This window comes from Pyxicephalus adspersus, chromosome 5, assembly GCF_032062135.1.
Source record: "Pyxicephalus adspersus chromosome 5, UCB_Pads_2.0, whole genome shotgun sequence".
NCBI lineage: Eukaryota > Metazoa > Chordata > Amphibia > Anura > Pyxicephalidae > Pyxicephalus > Pyxicephalus adspersus.
This window is the reverse complement of record NC_092862.1, coordinates 25,506,240-25,531,483: the sequence shown is the minus strand read 5'-3', so window position 1 is coordinate 25,531,483 and position 25,244 is coordinate 25,506,240. Positions and strand designations below refer to the sequence as shown.

Here is a 25,244-nt window from a genome sequence, read left to right as displayed (position 1 = left end):
CCCCCAGGGTAGTTGCCTAAAATGTTGAGGCATAGATCTGGATGTTTACATGATTTTAATATTAGGAATACATTTCTGGTTACGTAAAGACAACATCAACATGGTTAAATCATGTGTGTATCTCCTAAAGAAGCAGCCAGTAAAAATCTGCAAAACGTGTTGGATTACTAATTCAATTAGGGTGGTGTTTGTACCCTCATTCACTAAACGTACATGAAAGTAGTTCAGATATATCATTCAGCATTAAAGGATATATATATATATATATATATATATATATAAATATATATATCTTATGTTTTAAAATATTCATATTATTATTCATGTGTTTTGAAAAACTTCAGCTTGTAAATTACATTTTAATATTAGATTGTATCAATAAAAATGTGAAATAGCCATCCCTATTTAATGTACAGTGCTGCGTAATATGTTGGCGCTATATAAATCCTGTTTTTTATTATTAATAATAATAATAATAAAAATCCAAGCTTTTATCCTATTTTCTGCACTTAGGAACTTTATGCCATTTTTAACATTAAGCCTCTAGCCACAACGTATGACAATCATATGAAATAAACCAGAAAGACAGTCATCTCCACAACAAGTAAAGAAAAGATTTTAGGGCTGGCCAGCCACCTATAGAAGTAGGTGATGACAATGTAATTCACTTCCAGAATTGTGCATTGAAGTGAAGGCTGACTGCATAAAACACAAACAATTGTCACGTTGCCTTTTGCAGCTCCATTATCTGATTGCTTTCCAGCATTCACACTGGCAAGTGAACAGTCCTGTGATGTAATAAAGCACTTTGTAACTGTGTTTGTTCCTTACTGTACTTTGAACTGACTATGTATGTATCAATAAGGGGTTTACCTCATAAACCGCTCTTCCGTGAGAATGAAATGACATGCTGTAACCATAGAAATATTTCAGAGCGGAGGGAGAAAACTCGTCCAAGAACAGATTAGGCAAGCTGTTGAACAGCTGTGAAAAATATATGACAAAACTATGTGGTATTACAAATTAGGCACTAAAAATACTTTGTTATGATTTTCATCAGATTCAAATTATATCTGATTATTTGCAGTGTTATTCTATCTAGGAGGCTGCTAGCCAAAATACTGGAGTTAAAAATTAAGCTACGGAGAGAAAGACATATAATCATCTAAAGAGACGGCGTGACGGCCTAACCCGGAGTTATCCGCAAACAAGCATTTATTACTATAAGTGGAAGCTGTCAGTATACTGACGAGTTCAACATAAATGGGCATATTAACTACAGAACACCATGCATTGCTACCTATTGTGGTCAGATTATCTCCAGAGTGGCTGGACTTTATCGATGAATAAAGAAAACTGTATTCATGTTTAGCTTAAAATTAACCTTTTTTATCGGTATTTAATGCTAAAATTTCTATCTATTGTTTTAGTTATATATGAACAGGAGGCAGCCATATAGGTTGATCACACACGCCAGATGAATACATGCTGTGTTTCTTGTTTTCTACATAGACAATATACTTTGTAATTGGCTGTAAATAATTTTCTTGAGCCAGTCATTCAGTTATATGACATGCAGTTAGAGGAATAAACTCTTTTTCTGAAAAGTCATCATAAATTAAGTCCTAGCAAGCAGATAAAGTATAAAACCCAAATTAAAAATGGCTTTAAGGTGTGAGACTCTCTTTCAGATTAGGATGCCAAAGGATCACTGATTTGCAATATTACACCTCAATCTTTCCTACCTGCCTAAAACACAATATATTGCTTTTTGTATATTGTATTTTATATATTAAATTTTATATATTTTTTATAAATTTTGCTATATATGTTACTTGCTAGCAAACAAGTTATTGCCAGCGCTTGGAAGACACAGTTTGTACATTTTCATGCTAAGTTACATTGGATTGGTTGCATCTGTATTCATGAGAGACTAACCAGTGTACTTCTGGGTTGACATGAGAAGTTTTGCCAAGTTTGGACTCTTTAGGTTACAACTTTCCTCATTGCTCCATAGCTACTGTATGACCCTGATTTATGAAAGCTCTCCAAGGCTGGAGAGAATACACTTTCAGAAGTGAACTGGGTGATCCAGCAAACCTGGAATGGATCTGGTCCAGGATTCAAAACATTTGCTAGCAAATAGAAAAGGATTTTTAAAAATCCATTCCATGTTTTCTGGATTTCTGAAAGTGCATTCTCTCCTGCCTTGGAGGGCTTTCATAAATCAGAGCCTATGTCCAGCATGAGCTCCCTGTAAAGACTTTCTCTATTGTCACCTTTTCCTAACTGCACAATAGCAGAACGGTGTTGTTCATTTCCCCTCCCTGATACCTTCTTTTTTTCCTGTATACCTTCTGGATACCTTATCTTGGATTGTTTGGTATGTCTTTGTTTTTTCCTTATATTATCATTGTTGTTTTTCTTTCCCTTGAATCACTGAAACTAAAAATGACATTAAGATGAAATATATATCAATTGTCCTTCTTTAAAGTAGGGAAGAGTTTAAACCTCTTTTTAGGATTATAATACTGCTTATGTTAAGATTATTCACCAAGACACTCTAGGTGTCCTGGTGAATAATATTACTGGGACTAAAAGTAAAGAGCAAACCTTTTGAGGTGTCACCAGAACAAAAACAAGGGTGGCATATTCCAAAGGGAACACCTGTTGTTAATTTCTAATGACCTAGTAACAAGGCATGGCCCTAGCACCAGGAAGAGAATGCTTTTACCCTCTGCAGGAACATTGACATAATTCACAATGATATCATTTTAAGCTTTTATGAGGGGGAGAAAATGATCCACTTCCATGTCCTCACTATTAAAGCAAAAATATATAATATGAAATAAAAACAGGAGCGGTTAGATGGTTTGTTTGCATCCAGAACTCCACATCACGTCTAGGCTTGGTCAATAAATTTTAGTAGCTCGGCCTAACGGGAATCAGTTGCCAAAACAAGGGCAATAACAATAAAAGCTCTCCGTGTAACAGCAATTCTCATGTTTGAGTTTTGGCAGATACTTCAGTGGAAAGTATAACATAAGTGATATATAATATACGTTGAAGATGAGACAAACGTGTTAGGAAGCGTTCCAACCAAATGTGTTGTATATGTAGAAATTAAATAAACAGCCAAGAATAGCCAATAGCCAACAGCCAATAAAAACCTAGAGAATCTTCTTTGATTTGGACCTGGCTCAGTGAAGGCACCTTGTATGTTTGGAACATGCTGACAACTTCAAGAAAACCTTGCATGAAAGAAATCAGATGACTGTCATCAATGATTTCACTTCCATATAGCACTATGAATGATATCACGTTCATATATATGATAGCTGCAAGCTTGGCATGCTATATTTATGATTTCAATGCTTTCTGAGTCAATGACCAGAAATGGAAATAATCAGATTAGGAACATGAGGCTCTTCTAAAATCACTTAAAGCAGATTTCTTTCAAGTCACTTGTCTAGAGAAAATCATGGAACATGCATTTTCAGCAGATGGTCAGTAATTATATCCTTTTAATTTCCTTTATGACATGTTTTTCTTTGGCCTTTTTAAAATGCTCTTGTTGTAAATAAATGCAGTAAGTCCACTGATGGTGTAAACCAGAGGTATGCAAACTCTGGCCTTTAGGCCGGATACAGCCTAGCCAGTATTCCAGTCCGGCCTAACGCCCCCCTAGTTATTTATTGTTAGATCCTGCCTAATTGATTTGTCTCGTTTTCGAGAGTTCCCACGATATCATCGAGTTCCTGAACAGTAACCCCAAGTAATATGCCTAAAGAGCAGAAGCAATGAGCAGCTACCAGTCTCCGGAAGGTTGACACCGAACGTCTTGTCTTCAACCCCGAATGGACTGACAAAAATTTTTTCATCCAACGTGGCAACAAAGCCCTGTGTTCAGTGTGCAATGACACCAACAGCACTTTCAAGTGGTCGAATCTCAAGGGGCATTTCGACGCCAAGCACACGCACACGTACAGAGACTACACCGCGGATGAGCGGAAGACTGAGGCTGCTCGCTTGCAGTCACGGTTGGAAAAAATCTTTCCTTGGACACCTTGTTTCTTCTGGCCTAGTGTGCCTTCTTGACCTCCTGAAATGACCTAGTAGTCCAAAAAGTTAGCCGACCTCTGTTGTAAAGAATGGGTAGCCAAACACAAATCAATGGGTGCATGGCCATTGTAAACCATTGACATTGTCCTAATATTGATCTGTTATCTGGTTACTGCCAAACACGGATTGACCAGCATTGCCAACATTTAGCTTCCTAACAACCACCAATGAGGATGGGATCTCCATCCAACATTTACATGAACAGCAAAGTCGGCGCATGATCAAACAAAAAAGTATTCCTTATCCTTGTTTAATATATAGAGATACAAAATATTGACTTAGAACACCCTGGTTTTTATTAGATTACTGTTGGAGTCTATGCTTTTCTTTAATCTGATGTCTAATCTATTAAAAATGTCTTATTCTGTATGGCCAGATTAATACACATAGGCGAGAGGAGCAAAGACTTATTCCTTTGGTGCTATTCCTGAATCATGTGGCTTTTTTAGGATCTCTTCCACTCAATAAATCAAAATGTAATGTATTGCATTTTACCAGCCTTTAGATATGGTTGCTGCATTAGCGTTCTTATTTTCTGGCCAAGAACATAATCAGAAAGTTGACTTTGCCTGAAATTTTCTGTGTGTTAAACTAAAAGCATAAACATCCTCATCTTTCTTGAGTAAGCTATCAATCCTATCAATCCACCATAATATGGAGATGAACAAAAGCAAGGGTTTAAAGTGCTGCCATGCTGCCCTTCATAAATACAGTGGATAAGCATAATGATATGGGAAAGAAGATGTGTTATTTGCTGGATTGCCAGGTGAAAATAAAGAAGAAAATACTGGAAAAAGAAATCCAATGCAGCCACTATAACTAAGAACTGCTGCAATAAGTTACAGCTGCGTCAGCCTCTCCACACAAGGCCACTGGCTTTCGGGCAGCTGTGGAGAAAATACATATATGAACAAGGGCAACAAGACCCATAAGTCACTCCAATGTACCTAAGGGGACAGCATCTGGATTCACTGGGCTCTGTTGTCTGGAATGGCTGGTGCTGCTGCTACCTTTTTTTAAATCCTCCGCATCACTGTACCGCCTGATCCAGTAATTGAGCTCTTCGCGATCTGCTTCTTGACATCGCCGTAGCACAGTAAGGGATCGCCTTGTTTTTTCCACCATATCCATTATGCAGTTTAATAACTAAGAAGAAAAAAAGATATGAAAAAGCGGTATATTAATACACAGTGTACCTTACATTCCAATAAAGCATGCTGATGTATGTATAGACATAGTCACGATTCTAGAGCCTTCTATTACAAATTCCATTTCCATTAAAAAATTATATATATATATATATATATATATATATGAAATTCTATTTGTGTGAATAATCTTATCAATATGTGTCATTAGTAAAAATGTGTTTTTTTATAGATATATTTTGTTTTTTTTTGCTTCTTTTTTTTGCTTCTAGCTGGACCTTCATTAGTGTTTTGCCCCTCTCTATCCCAGAAATTTTATCAGTGCTAGTAGTGTATGAAGGTAGTGCATCCAATTTATGCAAATTAACATTTTAGCCTAAAAATGCGTCACAAGGAACAAATAATAAAATGGCCTTGGACTGTGCAATATTAGCTAGGTTATTAATATGGTGAATTGTACTGCAACCTGGCTTTTAGACCTCTGGTGTTGCTGGATCCATCTACTCAGTACTCTGCCAATTTATTATTATGTTCTTAGTTTTTTGTATTGTAATTGCTTTTCTCACAGTAGTTGTTTAGTACTGACTGATATAAAATATGAAAATCAAATTCAAAATATTATTATGGTGAATTTTGCAATAGTCTACAATGAGCACTACTGCCAATGTATGATAACATCCTATTCAAGCCTTTTTAAACCCAACTGCCCTGGAACGTATGCCGCAATTGTGCCTTAAACTAAACATGTTTGTTATTCTCTTCCACTATACCCCAACGTATCTTACAGGCCTCCCTTCGGTTTTCCTCTCAGCATAAAAGTATAATGACTCAAAAAGGACACAAGATCTGTCTGTGAACATGCAACATTCATTAAGCCGAGCTTTCAAACACTCGGAAAGTACTTTCATCTGCCATCTGTGATGATGGTAGAGTTATTCGTTTTAAATATATTATGACTTAGTAATTCTGCTTCCTTGAAATTTGCATAGGGCTGCCGCAAACGGCGACGGGAATGTGTGTCATTATTTAGTTCTCGACAACAGTGCGTGAAGACAATGTACAACATATAAAGATGATATACTGTAAATTAGTTAGGCAACTGAAGCGTGGCAAAGGGAGAATAATCAATTCAGGCAGCTACTTTGGAAAGCACTGAGAAATTGTCTGAACTGAGCAATACTGTTTAGAAACAGCCTTGCTATAAATCTATTTTCTCTGTTGCATTAATTCGGATAACAGACAAGCATATCTGCATGAGGATGCATAAACAAACACATTTGCCTATGTAAAAAAAATCCTATCCAGATTTAATGCTAACTAACATATTTGATGTTACAATGGAAAATTTGACCAACTTTTTTCAAATTAAAAATTGACCTATAAATCTACAGTTCCAGTTCCAAGCCAATGCATTGCATTAAATTGCATGAAATACAACACTTACAGGAACAAACATAAACATTTTCTTGTTGTTTGATGTTTTAAATTTATTTTATTAAATACTGAAATGTAGGGTTGATAAACTACTCCTCAGATTTAGTGAAAGTACATAAATGGAATATATTGAAACATTGCCTGGTTGAATAAATAGAACTGCATCGTACCAACACATGTGCAATATATTGCAATACCATAGTAGTGTACATGGACCCTTAGGGTTTGTTCACATTGATGTAGCGCAGAACACACATTAAAGCACATAAACATCATTAGCACATATGTGTAAATAGGTGCAATAGGTGCAAATCACCCTTTTCACTAATGCACTGACACCTGAAAGGGCTGGAGACTGCACCACTACAATGCTTTGGGAATCATATTGTAATGAAAGTATATAGTGATAAATATAAATATATATATATATATATATATATATATATATATATATATATACACACACACACACACACACATGTATATGTGTATTGCTTTACACACACACACACACATGTATATGTGTATTGCTTTTATAAAATACTTGTACATTTGTGTTTAAAATCTCATAACTCATCTTTTATGTAATGAATTCAAAACTTTACATCAGCAAAGCCATTGCTGCTTTAATTACCTGGCTTGATAAATTGCAAACTAAATTATTAGCTGACTTTCTTTTTGTGCTTTTATGAATATTCAGAGGTTCTTACGTGATCAAGGTGCTTCCATTCTTCTGCCCACTCTCTGTCTGTTAGTCTATGGTCTATCATTTCTTCTTGACGTGCTGCTGGCAACCCTAGACAAAGCAGATGTATAGTCTCATATAACACTAATTAACACCCTTTTGAAAAATGGATAACGTCTTTCAACAATAGCTTTAAAGAATGTGTTTTTTTTATGATAGTAGTAGTGGTCGGACATAAATATCGTTTTCTTGGTAAAAAACAAAACAAAGGAGTTAATAGGAAATTGTAATACTGTTTCTATGGATAAGTAAAAGCAGCAAAGGCCAGGAAATAGTATACAGCTCAAAGGAGACAATAGCAAGACAGAATGTCAGAATGTACTGAATTCCTAGCTGTGCGGCAATCGGTGCGCACCATGCGCTTGCATGTTCACATCCCCTTTGTCATTGATAAATTTGATTTCAAGAGTAGGAGATAAGCTGCGCTAGTTTGGCTGTCAGGTCTTCTGCGGCATTCCAAGTGTTTAATTACTACTTTCACAGCAGAAAGCAAATGGTTGTTATTTCAAATGCTTTTCTCCTACACTTAAATCAATAGCAAAATGTGATTTATCGACTTTCATTTTTTATATCATATTTTGTACTATAACTATGGCCAAAGCCTTGTTTACTTAACATCCACAGAATCAAATGTGTTAAATAAAAATTACAGCCAAAGGAAAGACAAACGTCTTTTTCCATAAGTCATTCTGGTCATTAGCTGGCTGTGAAATCTTTCCTTTTGCAGTCAAGCTATTTCTTCATTTGCTCAGGTTTCACCCTTGCAACAGTGCTGTTTACTTATTAGAAGTGAGAGTCCATTTTGGATAATGTAGTTGGTATTCTGTGGAGCCCCGGTCTTGCTTCCTGAACCATGCCTGAATTCTAAATGCTGTTGATATAAAAACTTACAGGACAACACTACTTTGGACTTCATGCACTGAAAGCTTACCATGGCTGTAGATTTATAGTATAGCAGCCTGAAGCACCTCCACCAATAACTATGCTAACAGCATGGTTTTTTATGATATAGGTGGACCAAAAGAAAAAGCTGAAAGGCTCTAGCCAAGGCTCAGTTTGGTGCCTGCTTTCCATCAACAGTGTTGTACTTTAAGTTGCCTACTCTATGATCACAACGTGGTAATAAACACTTCCTCAAGGCAATTTAAGTTCATGCAACATGTCACAGAGCTGCATATTAAATGCAGAGCCGGTAAACAGAATTTTGTATTAGTTACTTATGCTCTGTACATTCTTTCCAATCTCAGCATAAAGGCATTCTCCATCAACCCTATTTAAAACTTTAGCTGGTAAGCATAGGGATGATAAGAGTTTAAAGAAGAATTATACAATCAAAGTTAAAACAACTAGGACATTTCAATGAATATATAAAATGAAATAAAGAAAGGTTATTAACATTTTCCCTTTACGTTTTCTTTTGATATTCTCCACAAAGCTGTATTACCACAGGAGAAATATGGAAAGACCTCTAGAGCTCTTACCCATAGGTCTGTTTCTGTCCCTGAGGTTGGGGTGTCTGTATGAGTCCCTGTAGTGGTGAGCAATTGCCATATCATCCAAACGGTAATGCTGAGGTGGTGGTGGGGTAGGGTGAGGCAGACCATTGGGTTGATAGGATAAGCCATTATTTGGACTGAACCGCTGGCCTGGGCTTATAGTGCATGGCCGCTTGCTTGGATGCTCTGAGTGCAAAGGCTCTCTGTCAAAGCCATTTTCTTTGGTTCTGAAAAAAAGAATGTGTATAACATACTGCAGTTGTCTTTTAAATGTAATTTAGTTCCCTTATGTGATGAAAAATACAGCAAAGATCATGTAGATCAAGAGACAATTCTTGACGCCCAATGCTTTTTATCCTGGCACAGGTCATTTCCAAGCCAGCTACCCTCCCCCCTCACTCATCTTTTCCCAGTTCTTGTTGAAAAGAATTGCCATATAGCAAAAACATTAAAACTTTACTATAAAGATGCAAGTGGATTCCAGCTACATATCTCAGAATTGTCTTCATTTTGACAGCATCCTTACATATGTGGACACTGAAAGGAATTGGATCATTAATAGTCATTTGCAGGGAGGGATGTGAGTGCAATCTAGTTAGATTTACTAACTGATTGGGTTTAAAGAATTAATGCATTTTTAACACCCAGTAACTATTTCCATAAATCCAGGTATATCAAGCAACATTAAAAATATTACCAGCTACATCAGACTGTTCATGATCGAGCGTTGAGAGCTGGAATGTTGGAAGTTAATCATTGGATTCGACTTTTTTTACTATCACTGACTTTACAATGTAACACACTCTTTGCAAAGTAAACAGCTTCTACTATATCTTTATTCTTTAATGAAGCAACCCATGGCAACAATGGCAATGCAGAGAAACCGAGTGTTTAAACATGGCCTTATTACATATTAAGCACAACAAAGAAAAAAAGATATATAGGATATATATGTATTATAAAACGATAGAATGGAATATAAAATATATAATCATACAAAAGTAACTGCAGTACTGAACAATTATTGGTCTTGCAACCAGAGAATGGAGTCTAATGGAGCAATAAACACAAGTTCCCTGCTACTGTGACATGTCACGTATGAATTACTTAGTTGTGTTTTCCACTCACGTGTCAGGTTTATTTTTTCCCTTTTTTTACTCTTTCGGTGACTGATGGCTCTCGGTGTTATTATTGAAACAGATTGATCTTTTTAATGAGCCAGTTTAATAGACACAAAAATCTCACCGTGGTTGCTCATCCGTGTCAGACCATATGCACCAAGAAAACATTCCGTAAAACATAAAGCTTCCCTGTCACACTTGCAAATTCCTTTTAAGCCTAAATCTAGACTTCAGCGTAATATCACAGGGAGTAGAATTGATGCAAAATAACATATTAGTGCTGACATTAGGCCAGTTTGGAAGATAATATTTCATCTTTAATGGCGTATATTTTTTCACATGTGCTGTTTTATCATTGTGTAAAAGGTATGAATGCAGTAAAGGTTAATAAGGAGTATACAAGCTAGACCGGATTTCGAGAAAGCATAATAAAAATGATCTGATTAGTATGTTACAATATACCATATAAAAATGAATCACTTTCTAAAGATTTGACCACCCATATATTGAAAGGGGGGCATCTACTATATGTACACATACTTGGTATTTATAACCATTCTGTCTGGAATAATCAGACTTTTGAACTCCCAGGCCAACATTCCCTGGACATCCACATCAGTAGCAAAAATGTTCTTCATTTCATACATAACTTACGATTAATAGGTTGTATATGGGTGTTAGTGGTAATATTTCTCGGCTGTGTACAATTCATTGTCATAGAGAATATCATGTTTACATAACAATATTGATGTTCTTGGGGCATAGCCAGCTAAATTCTCAATAGAATAATACGCAGAATATCAGCCTATTCAGCAAATGGCATTCTTAATAAAGTCACATTCTAACCTGCTTTATCATTTTACTGACAGTTATTCTTTTGTTGACATATTTATTTATGATCAGGCCAAGAAGGATTAAGCTAGAATTATCTTGGACTCTACAGGGTTTCATTCTCATGTGTGAACATTTAAAGGTTTGCGAAAGAAGAAGTAGCATAGAACAAATGTCCTAACATTATAAGTGTGAAGGGGCTTTAGAAGTCCACAATCCTACTTAAGGATATCAATTTGGACTGGCAATAACTCAACGTGCAAACAACGTGTGCCTCTATCAATTCATAAGATGAATTTAATTTGCTCTGATAGAGAGAAAGAAGTTTCATCCCAATGTAATGATACCACCACTAAGATCAAACTTGTAGGAAAAACTCTATAGGCTCGCTCAGATCCCTGCATGGTGGATGATATCTTGGGGTAGACAATAGTAGCTGGTATGGGAAATCTAATAAAACTGATATTAAACCCAAACAGGTGAACAGCTGGGTGGTGTATGAAGAGGCCTCATAGATATAAACCTCAATCATGCCTGACCAGACAAAGCAATTTTACCTCTATTGATAGATTTAAGTGTGACAGGTTGACCCATCAGTCTGGTGAACATGATTGTGACACCAAACCCTTCTGCAATCTAACATTCCTCTTGTTAATAGTAAACAAGGTGATGATTCCTAAAAAGGTGCAATTTAAATTGCATATGATGCATAATGCGTAATACCTACTTTAATTTCCTATACTGCAACAGAATCAGAATGAAGATTATGGCAGCAATAGGCAACAAAATCATTTTTTATTTCAACATTTCCTTTATGAGATTTTTTTATGAACTGTAACTTAAATAAAATGCACATGCTAAAAAAAAGTTCTCAAATATGGATCTAAAAAATTTGCAAAGGAAGTAATTATTGGACGAGAGAACATCATATACTATTATTTTATTTTTTCTCCTGTGGACAATTCTTCACAATATGGTGCTGAAGAAATTTGCATGGGATGAGTTGAAGAAAAATAGCTTCTGGCTAAAATGTTTGACATCTCCAATTTCACGCTTGAAAAGACTGAGTTTGTGCTGACAACCCCAACAAAGAAAAATGCAACAAATAGACTGAGAGAATAATGCCAGTTCCATAAAAATTCTTTTACTTAATAAAGGTATTCACCAAGACAAGGTCTGTTCGGTGCTCTTGACATAAGAAAGCTTATTTTATATGACAATGAGGAAGGTGCAAAATGCAGCAACCCATAGCTACTGGTTATCAGCAAGTGTTTTGCACTCTATTGTATACTTTCAAGCAAAAAATAAAAATTTGAAAAAACAGTCTTTGCAAAAAGAGACAATTATTATTTACCTCTTTAGAGGAAGCAAGACCTCATTTCTCCCCCGGAGCTAAAGCCTTCTGAAGAATTTAGCAATCTGACAATATTGTATGTCAGATGCCTGGCTCTGCAATTCTCCATTGTTCACTGTTAACCTCTGTGTCACTGTTGTGTCCCAAAGTGACCTGAAGGCTGGCAACTGGATGTACATCATGCAATGAGGTATGTAGGCATCTGACACACCTGGAAGTGTCAGATCCTAACTTCTCCTCCTTTGCAGACAATTAACCCTAACTAGGTACCATCCTTACAAGTCCTTGTTAAACAACTGATTATTATTCATTGCAGACGTGCCCCAGGAATTTGCTTTTATATATGGTGCCTAAGCCCAAACTGATGGACCTGTAGGCACCTGGTGAGCACCTGCACCAGAGGTACATTAAGTAATATATCACTGCGAGTGATGGCCTGAAATACTCTTGAATATCTAAACATAATAGAATATTACTTGTGATGGAATTTGTTTTAAAATATCCATAAAAAGCAATGCCAATCCACATCCTGTTATACGTATACAGAATCCTTTTGACAGACCATTTAGTTGCATTCCATGATAATATAACATATCAAGTCTACAAACATATGTTGGTAGGCACCAGACTAAAACCACATATATGTTATGCTGGAACAAGGAAAGAAACATGAAAGCGGCGAGACCTAGTAATTTAAATGTCTTTCTTTCTTCTAACCATGTTTTATGTATTATTTTATTCTTAGAACATATTTCTTGGAATGTCTTCTGGAAGCATTTGTGGGGCCAGGCTAGAAGTAAAGCCAGATAAGGCTTATTTTATGAGCATATTAAAAAAAAAATTGTATTTAGTCTGCAGTAAGATATTGCAATGTGAAAGATGATTTGTTGAACTGAACTTATCCTTTGCTGCTAGACCTTTCCAATGGGTTGTAATCAGCGAGTGATATGTTTCCTATGTTTTATAAACCTGTCTAGTTTACACAGAAAAAAATCTGAAAGTTTTTAGGACTTTTTTTGTGCAATATAATGTAATTTCTGTCTTGTGACATAACTAAACTTGTAGCTGTCTCTTATTCCTGTAATGGAGTTGCAGGAGTTTCCAACTATTCAGAAAGTTTCATACATTTAAAAATAAGGAAGATTTAAGGTTTTCCATGCATATTAATACCCGGGGGAAAAAAAACTTTATCTAATATTTGATTATCAGCCAGATGTTTTTTTTCACATGCTTAAGGCAATATATTTGCTGTGCACTCCCAAGAATTTGGCGTTACCAATATATCTACCTACGAAACCCAGAAAGCCAAGGAAAGCCAGGGTAACCAATACAGTTTTAGTAAATTTGGGACACATTTAAACCTTTAAGAACTACTCTTCTTTAAAGGGAAACCTGTTTTTTTATTCATCCCCTGGCACATTACAGAGCTTGGGTGCTCTATCTTGGAGATCTCCCAAGTGGAGTTCCAGGTTCTTTCTTGTTCTACCACTCTTGCAGCCTTCACAATAATTGATACAAAAACCTGTTACAACTATAGTTTTTTTCATTGATCTATAAACTCCCTCTCTGATTTTGAAGAACTAATCTGATAATCAGTCTCACTAGGAACTTGCTATATGGGTATAGCAAGTCATTTCCCTTTGTAGAGTATGTGTAATGTAAACCTGTAAGGATATTCATGGGATCTGTTTTGCAAAATATCAAAAGAGAGGTTGAAGAGACATTAAATGTATATCTTGGGTCTTTACCTATCAGGAGTTCTCCTCTTCCCATTTTCATTCACATCGAGAAGCAGCTCTGATGAGTCAACAGGCGAGGTGGTGCTGGCATCCAGGAGCAGCTGATCATGCTGAGCTAGGTATTGGGCTGGGTTCTGTTTGGCAAGTCTTGCGCAGTGCAGAAGTTCCCGCTGCAGCAGAGGCAGATTGGCCTATGAAAAATACAAGAAACACAGAGGTAACATCTTGTTACAGTATTAACTTTGGAAAGTGTGTCATTTTATTTTCATATACCTGTAACAGTTTGACAGAATCTGTAATCATTTTCCCATGTGTTCCTTGCTCCATCATCAAGGCAAAAAAGCAAAGGAACCATCTGCACAGTTTATGGTAAGGTCTTTTAATACGGTGATAGTTTGCCTATTGCCGGTTGTTTAGTGCAAATTTAACCAATGCACTGTATTATCCACATTCTGTGACTTGGTCTAATGACTCATTACACTATGGTAGTGGTCAGAAAACATTGAAATTCCTTTTTAATCTCTTTACTAATCACAAACTGGTCATAGCACAATTAAAACTTAAGAAAACCCAAAAATAAATTTATATATTGTGGCTCTTCAGTATTTCAGGGTAGTTTTATGAATTCTGACTTTTAATTTTTTATTTTCACCTGGTGATAATACACTTCCTGTCCTAAGGTGATGATGCTCATCGTACTGTGTCAATGGAGTGTTAGGGCTACCCCCTCCCAGGATCCTACCCCCTTACCATCTCCATACCATATCAGTGATGTAAGCAGCTCATTGAAACATATCTATGAAATAGAGGCTCACTACTTTGTCTATAATTTGGATGAAAAGCTATACTTTGAACAAATATTACAAGACTTTTTCATAACAAAAAGGAACAAATAGAAGATGGTTATTATTGGGGTTTACATATATTTAATCTTCTACAAGTAGCTCATTATTTGGTTGCTGCGAGATAGAGAACATCACTGCCACTGTGCTGTAATTAAGAAGGCCATAGAAAATGTACAAACCCCTAAAGATATGAATTATTATTAATTATTAATTAATTTACTAACCTAGATGATGGAAACTAAATGCACATACAATGCATATAACTTACTCCCTCTGTAAGTGTCTATAACACTTCCTAATCAGGTAACCACTGTTTATTTATAATTTAAAGTGACCCGTCCCCAGACCATTTATTTCATTGACAATCTTCTTAGGATTATATGTTAATTTTTTTAACATTTAATGCATTTTATTTTGTTTCTTTATACATAGATAGCCCTGGGGAGGATGTCGGCAGTCTCAGACGGTTCAGATCTAGCATTTGGGTAGTACACTATAGAACCCTTTTCAGCAGTTTTCCTGCACTTCTGCCCCAGCTGCTACAAAAAAAGTTTAGGGAGGTGAACAAAGAGAGTAACTTTGCACTCTCATATAACATGAGAGCTATGAAGGTGCCACTTGCAAAAGCTTCTTTTATGCATTTGCAAGTGACACCAATTCACGTCTATATGAGGGGCCGGACCGGGATGCCCCTACTTCCTGTCAAATAAAGACTTTTGTATGAACCCCTGTGGTCAAATTTTAACAATTTTTTGCAAGAAATTATGAGTTGTGAAACTACCATTCTAAAAATGCAAAAAAGAAGGTTGTTAAGTGTTTTGTGACACCCCCCTCCCCCTCATAAATACACTTGGTTGCATGGAGTAAATGATCCCATATATATAGGTCTATATAGACAGAATTGAACATCTGTCATTTGGTTAATGGAGTGCAGGTTTGGATGTGTACTGAGCTTGTTCAGACATAAAAAATATTTTGTTTCCACGATAAAGCCCCAATACCTATTTCCCACAAAAAGCTAAACTGACAAGTGGAGATATTATCCTCTGCAAATCCAATAATATTTCACAGACACAAGAAAATACATTTATTTCTAGAATGGTAATTAGGAAAAATGACTACCATGCTGCCCATGTTGTGTACAGATGACTTTTGGCAAAGGATAACTGGCTTAATGCCAGGGCCAACTCACTGACTGTACAGCAGCACATTCTACTTGAACCCGAAATCTAATGCTTGCAAAAATTGTATAACAAAAAAATCTTAATGTAAAATAAATGACACCTTTTAATAGCAGTAAATTTCACATGTGAGCTGCAGAGGAAATAAGTGGTGTCTGAGCTGTAAATCTAGCTGGAGGAGGGCCAATTATTCGGCCTGATGAAGTCTTGAGCATCATATATAATAATCTGTACCTCTAAAGGTAATAGAGGAATATATAAATCACATACAGTAATGTAGTACTTGATTAAGAATTTGATGCTGTCTATGTTCTTGATTTTATTGCTTTGTTCTCTCTGGGTCTTTACACAATGGGCCTGAATTTTTAAAGCTCTCTAAGACCGGTAAAGATAGACTATCATATAAGAACCTTGGAGAAAGCAAACTTGGAAAAGAAAATTTGCTATTATTTGGCAATCCTGAACCAGATCCATTCTAGGTTTGATGGACCACCCAAGTTCAGCCATGATATTCTATCTTCTCCAGTCTTGGAGAGCTTTAATAAATCAGGCCCATTCTCCCTTTGTACTGGAGACATCCTCCAACTGGGACATTGGTTCTGGTGACAACCGTCTAGGAAATTATCACCGTTTATGTTCTAGATTGTCTACCAACTTGTCTCTTTGTCTACCAACTGGTTATAATGGTGTACTAACAACAATAGTCAAAAGCAGGGGAAAAATTGGGTGCATCCAACAATTTCAGTTGTCACTGAGACAACAGTAAAAGTATATCTTCCAATGGACCCTTGTTCTGATAATAACTGTTGGAGGTATAAATACTCTCATTTTGGTTAGGTGGGGAGATAGCTTCATATAAACCTGACAAAAGGTTCTAATCCTTCCAAACTGTACAGTTTCTAGGCTCCTGGGCTTATCTTTAACTTAAACAAGTACACAGCAGGTGAAGCCAGAACAGTACAGGTATTTCACATGAGACTCCATTATCACAAGGTTACTTGTAAACTCAGCACGTATAAAAATCATATCTATACCTACATTCCTGGTGGCCAATGTCTTCTAATTGCTTTGATGCTAGTTGGCCATTGGGGGTATTCAAACCTTGCGAGTGTGTGAATACCTTTTTTGACCATATGCTGCTGTTACTCCCAATGGATTATATGTCTTGTAGTGACATAGGAAAGGAAATAGGAATATGGCGGGAGAAGGTGACATCCGCATACCTATTATTAAGTGTGGAATGCCAGCAGTGACTGGAGAGTGCCAAACTTAGAGTATGTGTGGTAAGATAAGCATAGATGCCCATTGGTGGCCCTGTGGTGAAAGGTTCACTTTAACAATGCAATAATAATATTTCCTAAAAGAAACAAACCAATCAACACAAAAATAATATTTTACAATTGTTTTAAAATGCAGCAGAGCCTTCTAGTTTTAGAAGCTAATGAAAAGCAGAAATGCTGCTATTGACAAATGTAAAAGTAAGTATGACACGGTTAAAGCATTCCCTCTCTTTTTTTTAATTCAGCAATTCTATAAACATCTTCTTTCAATTTAAAAAAATGGTAATACAAAGCAATTTTGTTTGTTCTAGTTCTGGTGCCAGATTAGGTAATTAGGATGGTGTCTAATATCCTTCCAGTAAATGTTTCTCCATAAACGTAGAATGGAATCGCGGGTCTGCGGGTTGCATTAGCTTAATGAAAACAAGATTTTAATGCATATTGTTACAGCTGCGTTTGAATGCACTTATTAAGGCCCCGTGTTCCCACAACCATATGGTTTTTGTCATTAATGTCTCCTTTGAGGAAAAGCACTAAAATTAGAAAAAAAAAGTTGCATCTTTGATTCCAGTGATCCAAAGTAAATGATATGGCGACCATATGGCGCACAGCTCCGATGGAAGAATGTGGAAGTGTCCTTGTAAGCTTTTTTCTTTTTTTTTCAAATTTTTGTGGCAGCCAATTTGACCCTGAAGAGAAACATATTTTTTTTTTTTTCACAAAGCATAGAGACCATTCGTATACACAGAGGAAATGATGTTAACATGATGAAATTCATACAGAAAGCGTCCTTTTATGAAGCAAGCTCGATGAGTGTTTTTATAAACATTCCTGTTTAATATTTAAAGTATGCCATAAAGTGGAAAAACAAGAAAACTGAAGATGAAAAAAGTATAACCCCAAGCAACTAATTTTAGTCTTACTTTTATTTTTATGACTTTCGTGCTCTATAAAGGTGGCCATACACTGTGCTAATTGTGCACCCCAGGTTCACTGTGAAGGTGACAGAGCCACTATACCACCCAATTATATGTTCATCCGCACATTTTATTCCCCCTTCAAATTCCTACTAATACTTATTCATCCTGCCAGTGAAGCCCATCTCTTGTATCTTTCTGAGATGGTGTGGCAACAATGCTCGCAAATTCAGATCACAGTTGCCACTTCACCGACTTCATGAAAAATAGGAAAGGTTTTGCTGTGTCATTAAATATTTTGTGGGGAAAGGCGTCTTTTCACACAGATGTATTTGATTAAGAACAAGATGGGTTCAATGAGGAACTGCCTTTAAATACTTCTTGACATTTCTTTACTAAAACACTTTAGTCCCTGCGTGTCTGCCATTTTCAGTAATTACACCGGCTTGGCAGATGAGAGTTCTTCTGCGAGCTCTATTAGTATGAGTTTGGAATATAATGTGCTCTACATATGTACTGGTGATATTTTGTGGGATGATAAAATACACACAGAGCCAGGGAACTCAACTAAATCACAAAGACTGCTAATTGTGTGGCTCTAGGCATATACGAATTATGAAAATAACGTGCTAATTACTTTTTTGGTGAACATAACCACTAAATATTACCATTATACAGAAGCCATTAGTTCTAAAATTAGCATAAAAGTCTGCGTTTCCTCCCTAGTTCTAGCAGTCTGTAAGACATTTTCCAGATATCCAGAATTACAGGTAAAATAATAGTGTGTTTTTCATACTGGTAATGGATTTGTACTCCCACCAAGAATAGAAACAACACAATGTTGGCATTCTCTGATTTGTGGTTTGTTGGACAATACAATGCCATAAAACTGAACTAAACCGGGTATATACTCACCTGTGTGGTTATCTTGATTGGCTGGGCTGGGATGATGTAACTTCTGTGCAGGTGTGTGGGAGTTAATTCAGTCCCAACAGACGCAGGGGAAGCCAGGATGTGCCAGGCATCCCAACATCCAGCGATGACCTGCGCTTGCTCAGTGATTTTGACGGCTAAGAGAGTGATCAGGAAGCTAATTATGTTTTATTGCAGTAGGAACATCACCTTTTCTGCAATAAAACCTTGCCTGATTGCAATTTTTTAAAAGTGGAACTTCAGTTACTATTACTAGACAATGTTATATATGACATAAGGATTTGCATAAAAATAACCCTTCAAATAAATGTATCTTGCCAAGTTAAGGCAAGAAGGGTACCTTTGTGCACCCTCTACAAACTATAGTGGCAAAAAGGTACAAGGATTTGTTTACACTTTAGTGGGATCATTATAAAACAGGAATTTGGATAGCAATTCTCACCACTAAATGAAGAATTTCATTCCTTGGGTGGGGTTATTTTCTACAGGCATGCCCTTTATTGATTACAGCGAAGAGTAAAATTTACAGCTACCACAATATTAACATAGATATGATAATCCCTGCTATAACGTGCAGCTTTTTTTATCGTTGATTTCAATAAAGGGCCTAAATCTCCTAAATTATTCACTCATGTTTCTTTCATACCCCATAACTGTAAATAACAAAAAGAAAGGCTACAGGGCAGAAAGTCACCTAGATAAGCACATCCGTCACTTCGCAATGGATACACCTCAGATTTATTTTCCATTTTCTCTCTTAAAAAGCAAAACAGTAAAACACACATTTGTGACCTAGCAACAATAAGGTTTGAAATCCTTTCCAGACCAGTGAACTGTGCAATACCTTCAAAAATGGGATGACAAAGGGTCGCAGTGGAAAGTTGGTCGCTTCTTGCAGTTTGGAATGAAATTCTTCAATTGTCAGTGTAGAATTCTGTTGGGTAGTGATAAAAAAGAAAAATGACGTTTAATGGATTGGCACCACATTTAAATGGTTAACAATACAAAAACATTACAGGAGACTCAAAAGTCTTATATTAACAAACAAAGAGGACATCTTGAAAATGGGGTTTGGTCTTAGATGGGAGGTCATTTTAAAAAATGTGCTGAAAATTTGATGATATAGAAAAACCATGCAAAGTATTGTGGAATAGAGTGAAAATGCATCATACCATTCCTATGCACAGATCTGAGCAACCTTTTCCCATTTCAACCATTTCAGTCATACAAAATTCCAGTAAAATATTGGTATATTATTTATTTTTCTATATAGTGGTATGACATTTCCTTACACTTAAAATGAATTGTCACTTAGTAGGGACATGCAACAATTTTTTCTACGACCAATAATAAAATAAAAAATATTGCATTCTAATATCAAGATAATCCAAAAAGCTACAAATGTCAATGAAGAGCAAACTTTGAGTTTTCAGAAAATCCTTGGGAATCCCAAATCACATGAGCCAATAATCTAAAGTAATAATCCCTTCTATAAAAGCAAGGGCTCACAGAAGCCATATTGTCAGTGTGTTGTAACTGTTAGGGAAAGCTGACATATCTATGTAGGGAGGGACAAGAGAGTTTACAGAAACTTTAACAAGGTTCACAAACTGTTTGCCTCATCATTATTACAAATTACCAGAACTGAAAAACAAAATTTGTCCATATAGCATTTTATGGGCATTTTCACAAAGATATTGAAAATACACTCTTCCTTAGAGAACAGAAATGTAAACTCTCCGGTGAAGAGGAAGCCTCCTCCATGTAGGCAGACCTGGACTGAGCTACAATATAAGGTCAAGCCTTGCTATATCTGCAATGTAAAGCACAATTGCTTTTGTATTTGTGTGTTTTTCTTGGAGAAAAAAAAAACTTGGCTGTCACTATACTACTGGCTTAGGAGATCTTAATACTTTATTATAAGTGCACTTTAAACATATACTTGCCTAAACTCTGTTCACTTGTCACATAAGTCTACTTCCTTTGAGAATACAAAAATAAATCTAAGCCTGAAAAAGGTAATTCAATTACAGTTATCTTACTACTTATCGCCTCTTAATGTTTTTTTTTTTCTTTTTGCATACTTTAAATATGTTATCTGATGAAAGAAGATTTATAGCACATAAATCTGTCAGCACGTCATTCCCCTATTCATAAGCAAGAAAGTATCTTGGACGCAATGCAGAACAGAATAACACAATGCAGCCAGAAATGAAACAACATATTCCAGCAATAATGTGTATTCATGTTTCTTTCCTTGACAACACAAAACCGTGAATATGACGTACTTTTTAATTAGTCATTGTCACCTATTAACTATAGGTTTTTAAGTAATTGTTTATAATAAATATTATAATAAAGAATAGTTATTTTAATTAAATGTGCAAAATGCTATTTTATGTTTCAAGGATTTTTGGATACATGCTTGTATGAATGAAACTGTAGTAGAAGGATTTCCTTGTTTCCCCTTAAACAGTTCATTGATGGTATAGCAACTCTTATTATAAATTGTAATGGAGTTAGCATATCTGAGAGATGGACTTGTAAATTATTAAAATATTTGAATTAATGATGAACAAATACAGGAAAATGAGATAGCCAAAGAGCATAGCATACTAAAAGCTTTCTTTCTGTGTTGTCAACATATGTATTAATATTTTTTGTACACAGTTGCACTCCGATGTCCACAAGTCCCCTGAAAAATCCAATATAGGCGAAACGCGTCGGCACACGACATCTACCTCTCCTTATACCTTATCTCTGCTCGCTAAGTAATAATTGTCTAGTTTTCGCACCCCCACTACATTTTGTCTATTGGGGAAATTTATGAATAATTCACACATGTATACAATTGTGAAGTATAAGATTGTATGTGTTTGATCCACCATTGTTTTTTCAATATATTGGTGCACCCTAAATACCCTGTCTTTTCTTGTTTCTTCATTTACAATATACTTATCAGGGTAAGCAGCACAGTATATATTAGAGGAGGTGAATTGGTGTATTACACTATATTTACACTTTAATCTTTGATTGTTAGCAATTTATGGCTTAATGCTTCTAGTCTCAAATGGCTTTATACTGCATGTCTCACAAATGTACTGTTATGTCTGCCAAAAAATGTTAGCAATGTTATCAATAGACAACCATCACATGTTGTAGGAAGTTTATTTTCGTACAAATATGGATTTTTGCCTATAGTTGTGTTTCTATCCCCTCCATTGGATGACAGCTTGATGTTTGGAAACGCCGCCTTTTTTCATTGGAGGTAATCAGGAGTTTAAATGCATATTAATGCCTGTTGTCACTTTAAGGTGTTGCTTTGATTGGACCAAAAAACGTTGCTGTTTTAAAACCACTGTTTATTGTGAATGTGCTCCGACCACACCAAAAAAACTGACCACTAACTAGACTACAAATATTGGCATTCTGATTCTCAGTCTTAGTAGTTCAGCCACCAAAACATGGAATTTACTAAACATGAATGCATTACACAACATAAATCTACCATCTTGTTTATTTATTAACTGATCATTAATAACCACCAATTGACCAGAGTCAAAAACTGGTATGTCTTTATGTACCCCAGTATGAAAGATCTCAACGCTCAAAGTCTAGGCCTCACACAGATGACATAAAATGACAAGTATAAATACTGTTCATGTCATCATATAACATCAGGGTGTGAAGCCTAGCCATTTACTAATCTTATATAGGCATAAACGGTCAAAACTTGAATACAAGATTTAAATAGTGGGCTGTATTGACAATGCCAATATCCTTACCACTAATCCAAGAACAAGTGTGCGGACTCTTTCTCCAATTTCTGGTGAAATGTCGTTGCCAAACTGCTGTAGCGTGGTAAGGAATCTCTTCAATTTACTGAGCTGCCGTGCACCACATGCTGGAGGCAACTGCTGATTTGCCAGTGAGGAAGAGGAGGAGGACGAAGGTCCATTACTAAAGCCATTAGGGGGGGACGGAGCTCCATTCAGTGCTGTTGGTGAATGACTTGTGCCATTTGTTACTGATGGATAAAGAAGAACATTATGTCACTTATGATAAAAACCTAAGTATAACATTAGAACATGAATACATATCACTCAAAGCAACAATATTAAACACTTAAAATTCGTTTGACTATGTGTCTTCAACTGACTTCAATTTTCAAAGCATGGGTAACATATACATCACAGAACAAGGGATGTGGTGGACAAATGGGCACAGATGTAAAGAAATTATAATGTATTTTCAGTGAATGCATATTTTGGAATAAAATAATGTTCATACACTATATTTTTGTTTGCTTTTTTTCTTTTTCACAAGTTTAATTTTTATACAGAATTGTCTCCATCAAACCATTGCTATTTGTAACTTAGATTACAAATCTACACTATTACATATGCAACAACGTTGTATTTTACAGCCATTTACCTCTTTTCTATTAGTGGTTAGGCGCTCCCTAGTATCAAAAATGCTGATATCCAAACTGTCTTTTGTGACAAAAGGTTCAAAAAGCCTTATAATTTACATTTGTACAATACATTGCAAAACTAGACAGGTGACACCACTATTTACAGTTTTAGCAGTGCATCATACTTGGTTACCTGCTTGCAGTCAAGTGGTCCCACGTCTTTATGAATTTGTATTATTAATATTTTTATTATTAATAATAATAAACAGTATTTATATAGCGCCAACATATTACGCAGCGCTGTACATTAAATAGGGGGTGCAAATGACACTCAGACACAGAGAGTGCCACTGGAAGAGCAGAGGACCCTGACCGAAAGAGCTTACAATCCACGAGGTGAAGAAGCAGCATACAATAGGAGGGGGATATGGATTGATGGGTGAAATTGTGAGTGAACAACCAGTTCACCAGTTCCTGGTGCTATCCTTAAAATTAATGTAATAATATAACCCAAAGAGCCCAGAGGTCAATATGATGTAAATACCAGTGCCACACTGGATCTGCTGTACACAAGGATTACTTAGCATTGCCAATAAGGCGCCATGAGGATTTGAGAATATAGTAAATGCTTACAAATATAACAAAAGCAATAATAGATATATTTGTATATAGATTAGTTATAATATACATTCACACTTTTCATTTTGAATCTCTAAGATTAGTATACATAACTTTTTTTATCTTCATCCCTTTATTTATCTTTAGTCAGCAAATCTGAGTTCCATAATATGTGGGTAACAACTATATATTAAGCCTGTATCATTTCCTAGACAACTCTCTAACAATGTTTTATAGTCTATCCTTTTGCTTGGAAGAATAGCTGAATGTCACAGCATACAATTTATCCTTTTCCAATTCATGAGGTTTGATTGGCCATTACAGTGGCATTAAACCAGCAGGATATACACTCCTGAATGTCCCATCAAAGTATCTTTATAAAACATCTATTTATTCACAGCAAACCATTTGCACAATTTATCCTAAAGATAGCAATCATGTTTACAGACCAAACAAGCGGTGATGCCAAATTGGTGGGGTAGTTACCATCGTCTGGTTCTACAATTTTTATGATGATGTCATTCATACAGCAGTTACAGGCTCACGGGTAAACAGAGCTCACATTTTTCTTTAGACCCGGGGCCGTTACGTGCTACAGAAAACAGTGGATGCTATTCTGTGTATGCTTTTCAGTGGAAAATACCTAAATGTCCTAATTTTTTAGGTCATTACATGAAAAATGACAATGGATGATGAGGAAGAGTATTTGTGAAATGAAGTCTTTAGTATTTTGCCAATTACAATAGATGTGCAGGCTGCCAGCATCATACAAGTAGACAATTGTGCACATAAGCCAATATGGGCTGAAAAATATTTAAAAAGAGCTCCATATGTTGGTTAAATGCTAATTTCTTCAAGCAGTGAGACAGTTAGATGTCTTGCCTGAAACAGATGGGTCAAGTATGTGCAGAGAGTTACCAGTGATGACTCAAAACATTTTTAAAAAAAGATCTGATGTTGTCCTGTAAAATAATGGACATTTTTGAACATATCGGTGCAGCTGATGAAAAATCGGACTTTGTAGCATAAAAGAAATCTTTCCTGGGGAAAGTTGTGCCCATGAATA

The 25,244-nt window shown here is 35.9% G+C and overlaps 1 protein-coding gene across 2 annotated transcripts in view; it reads right to left on the bottom strand.

The window, feature by feature from the left end:
• The window catches only part of RUNX1T1 (RUNX1 partner transcriptional co-repressor 1), a 114,820-nt gene that overhangs the window by 17,659 nt on the left and 71,917 nt on the right, over positions 1-25,244 (bottom strand). For both annotated transcript variants that reach the window (XM_072410926.1, XM_072410929.1), the window contains exons 3-8: positions 22,932-23,173; positions 19,991-20,080; positions 14,000-14,181; positions 8,931-9,172; positions 7,415-7,500; positions 5,070-5,268 (exon numbers count right to left, since the gene is read on the bottom strand). In XM_072410926.1, the coding sequence (XP_072267027.1) occupies positions 5,070-5,268; positions 7,415-7,500; positions 8,931-9,172; positions 14,000-14,181; positions 19,991-20,080; positions 22,932-23,173 (1,041 nt within the window). The remainder of the gene's footprint in view (positions 1-5,069; positions 5,269-7,414; positions 7,501-8,930; positions 9,173-13,999; positions 14,182-19,990; positions 20,081-22,931; positions 23,174-25,244) is intronic.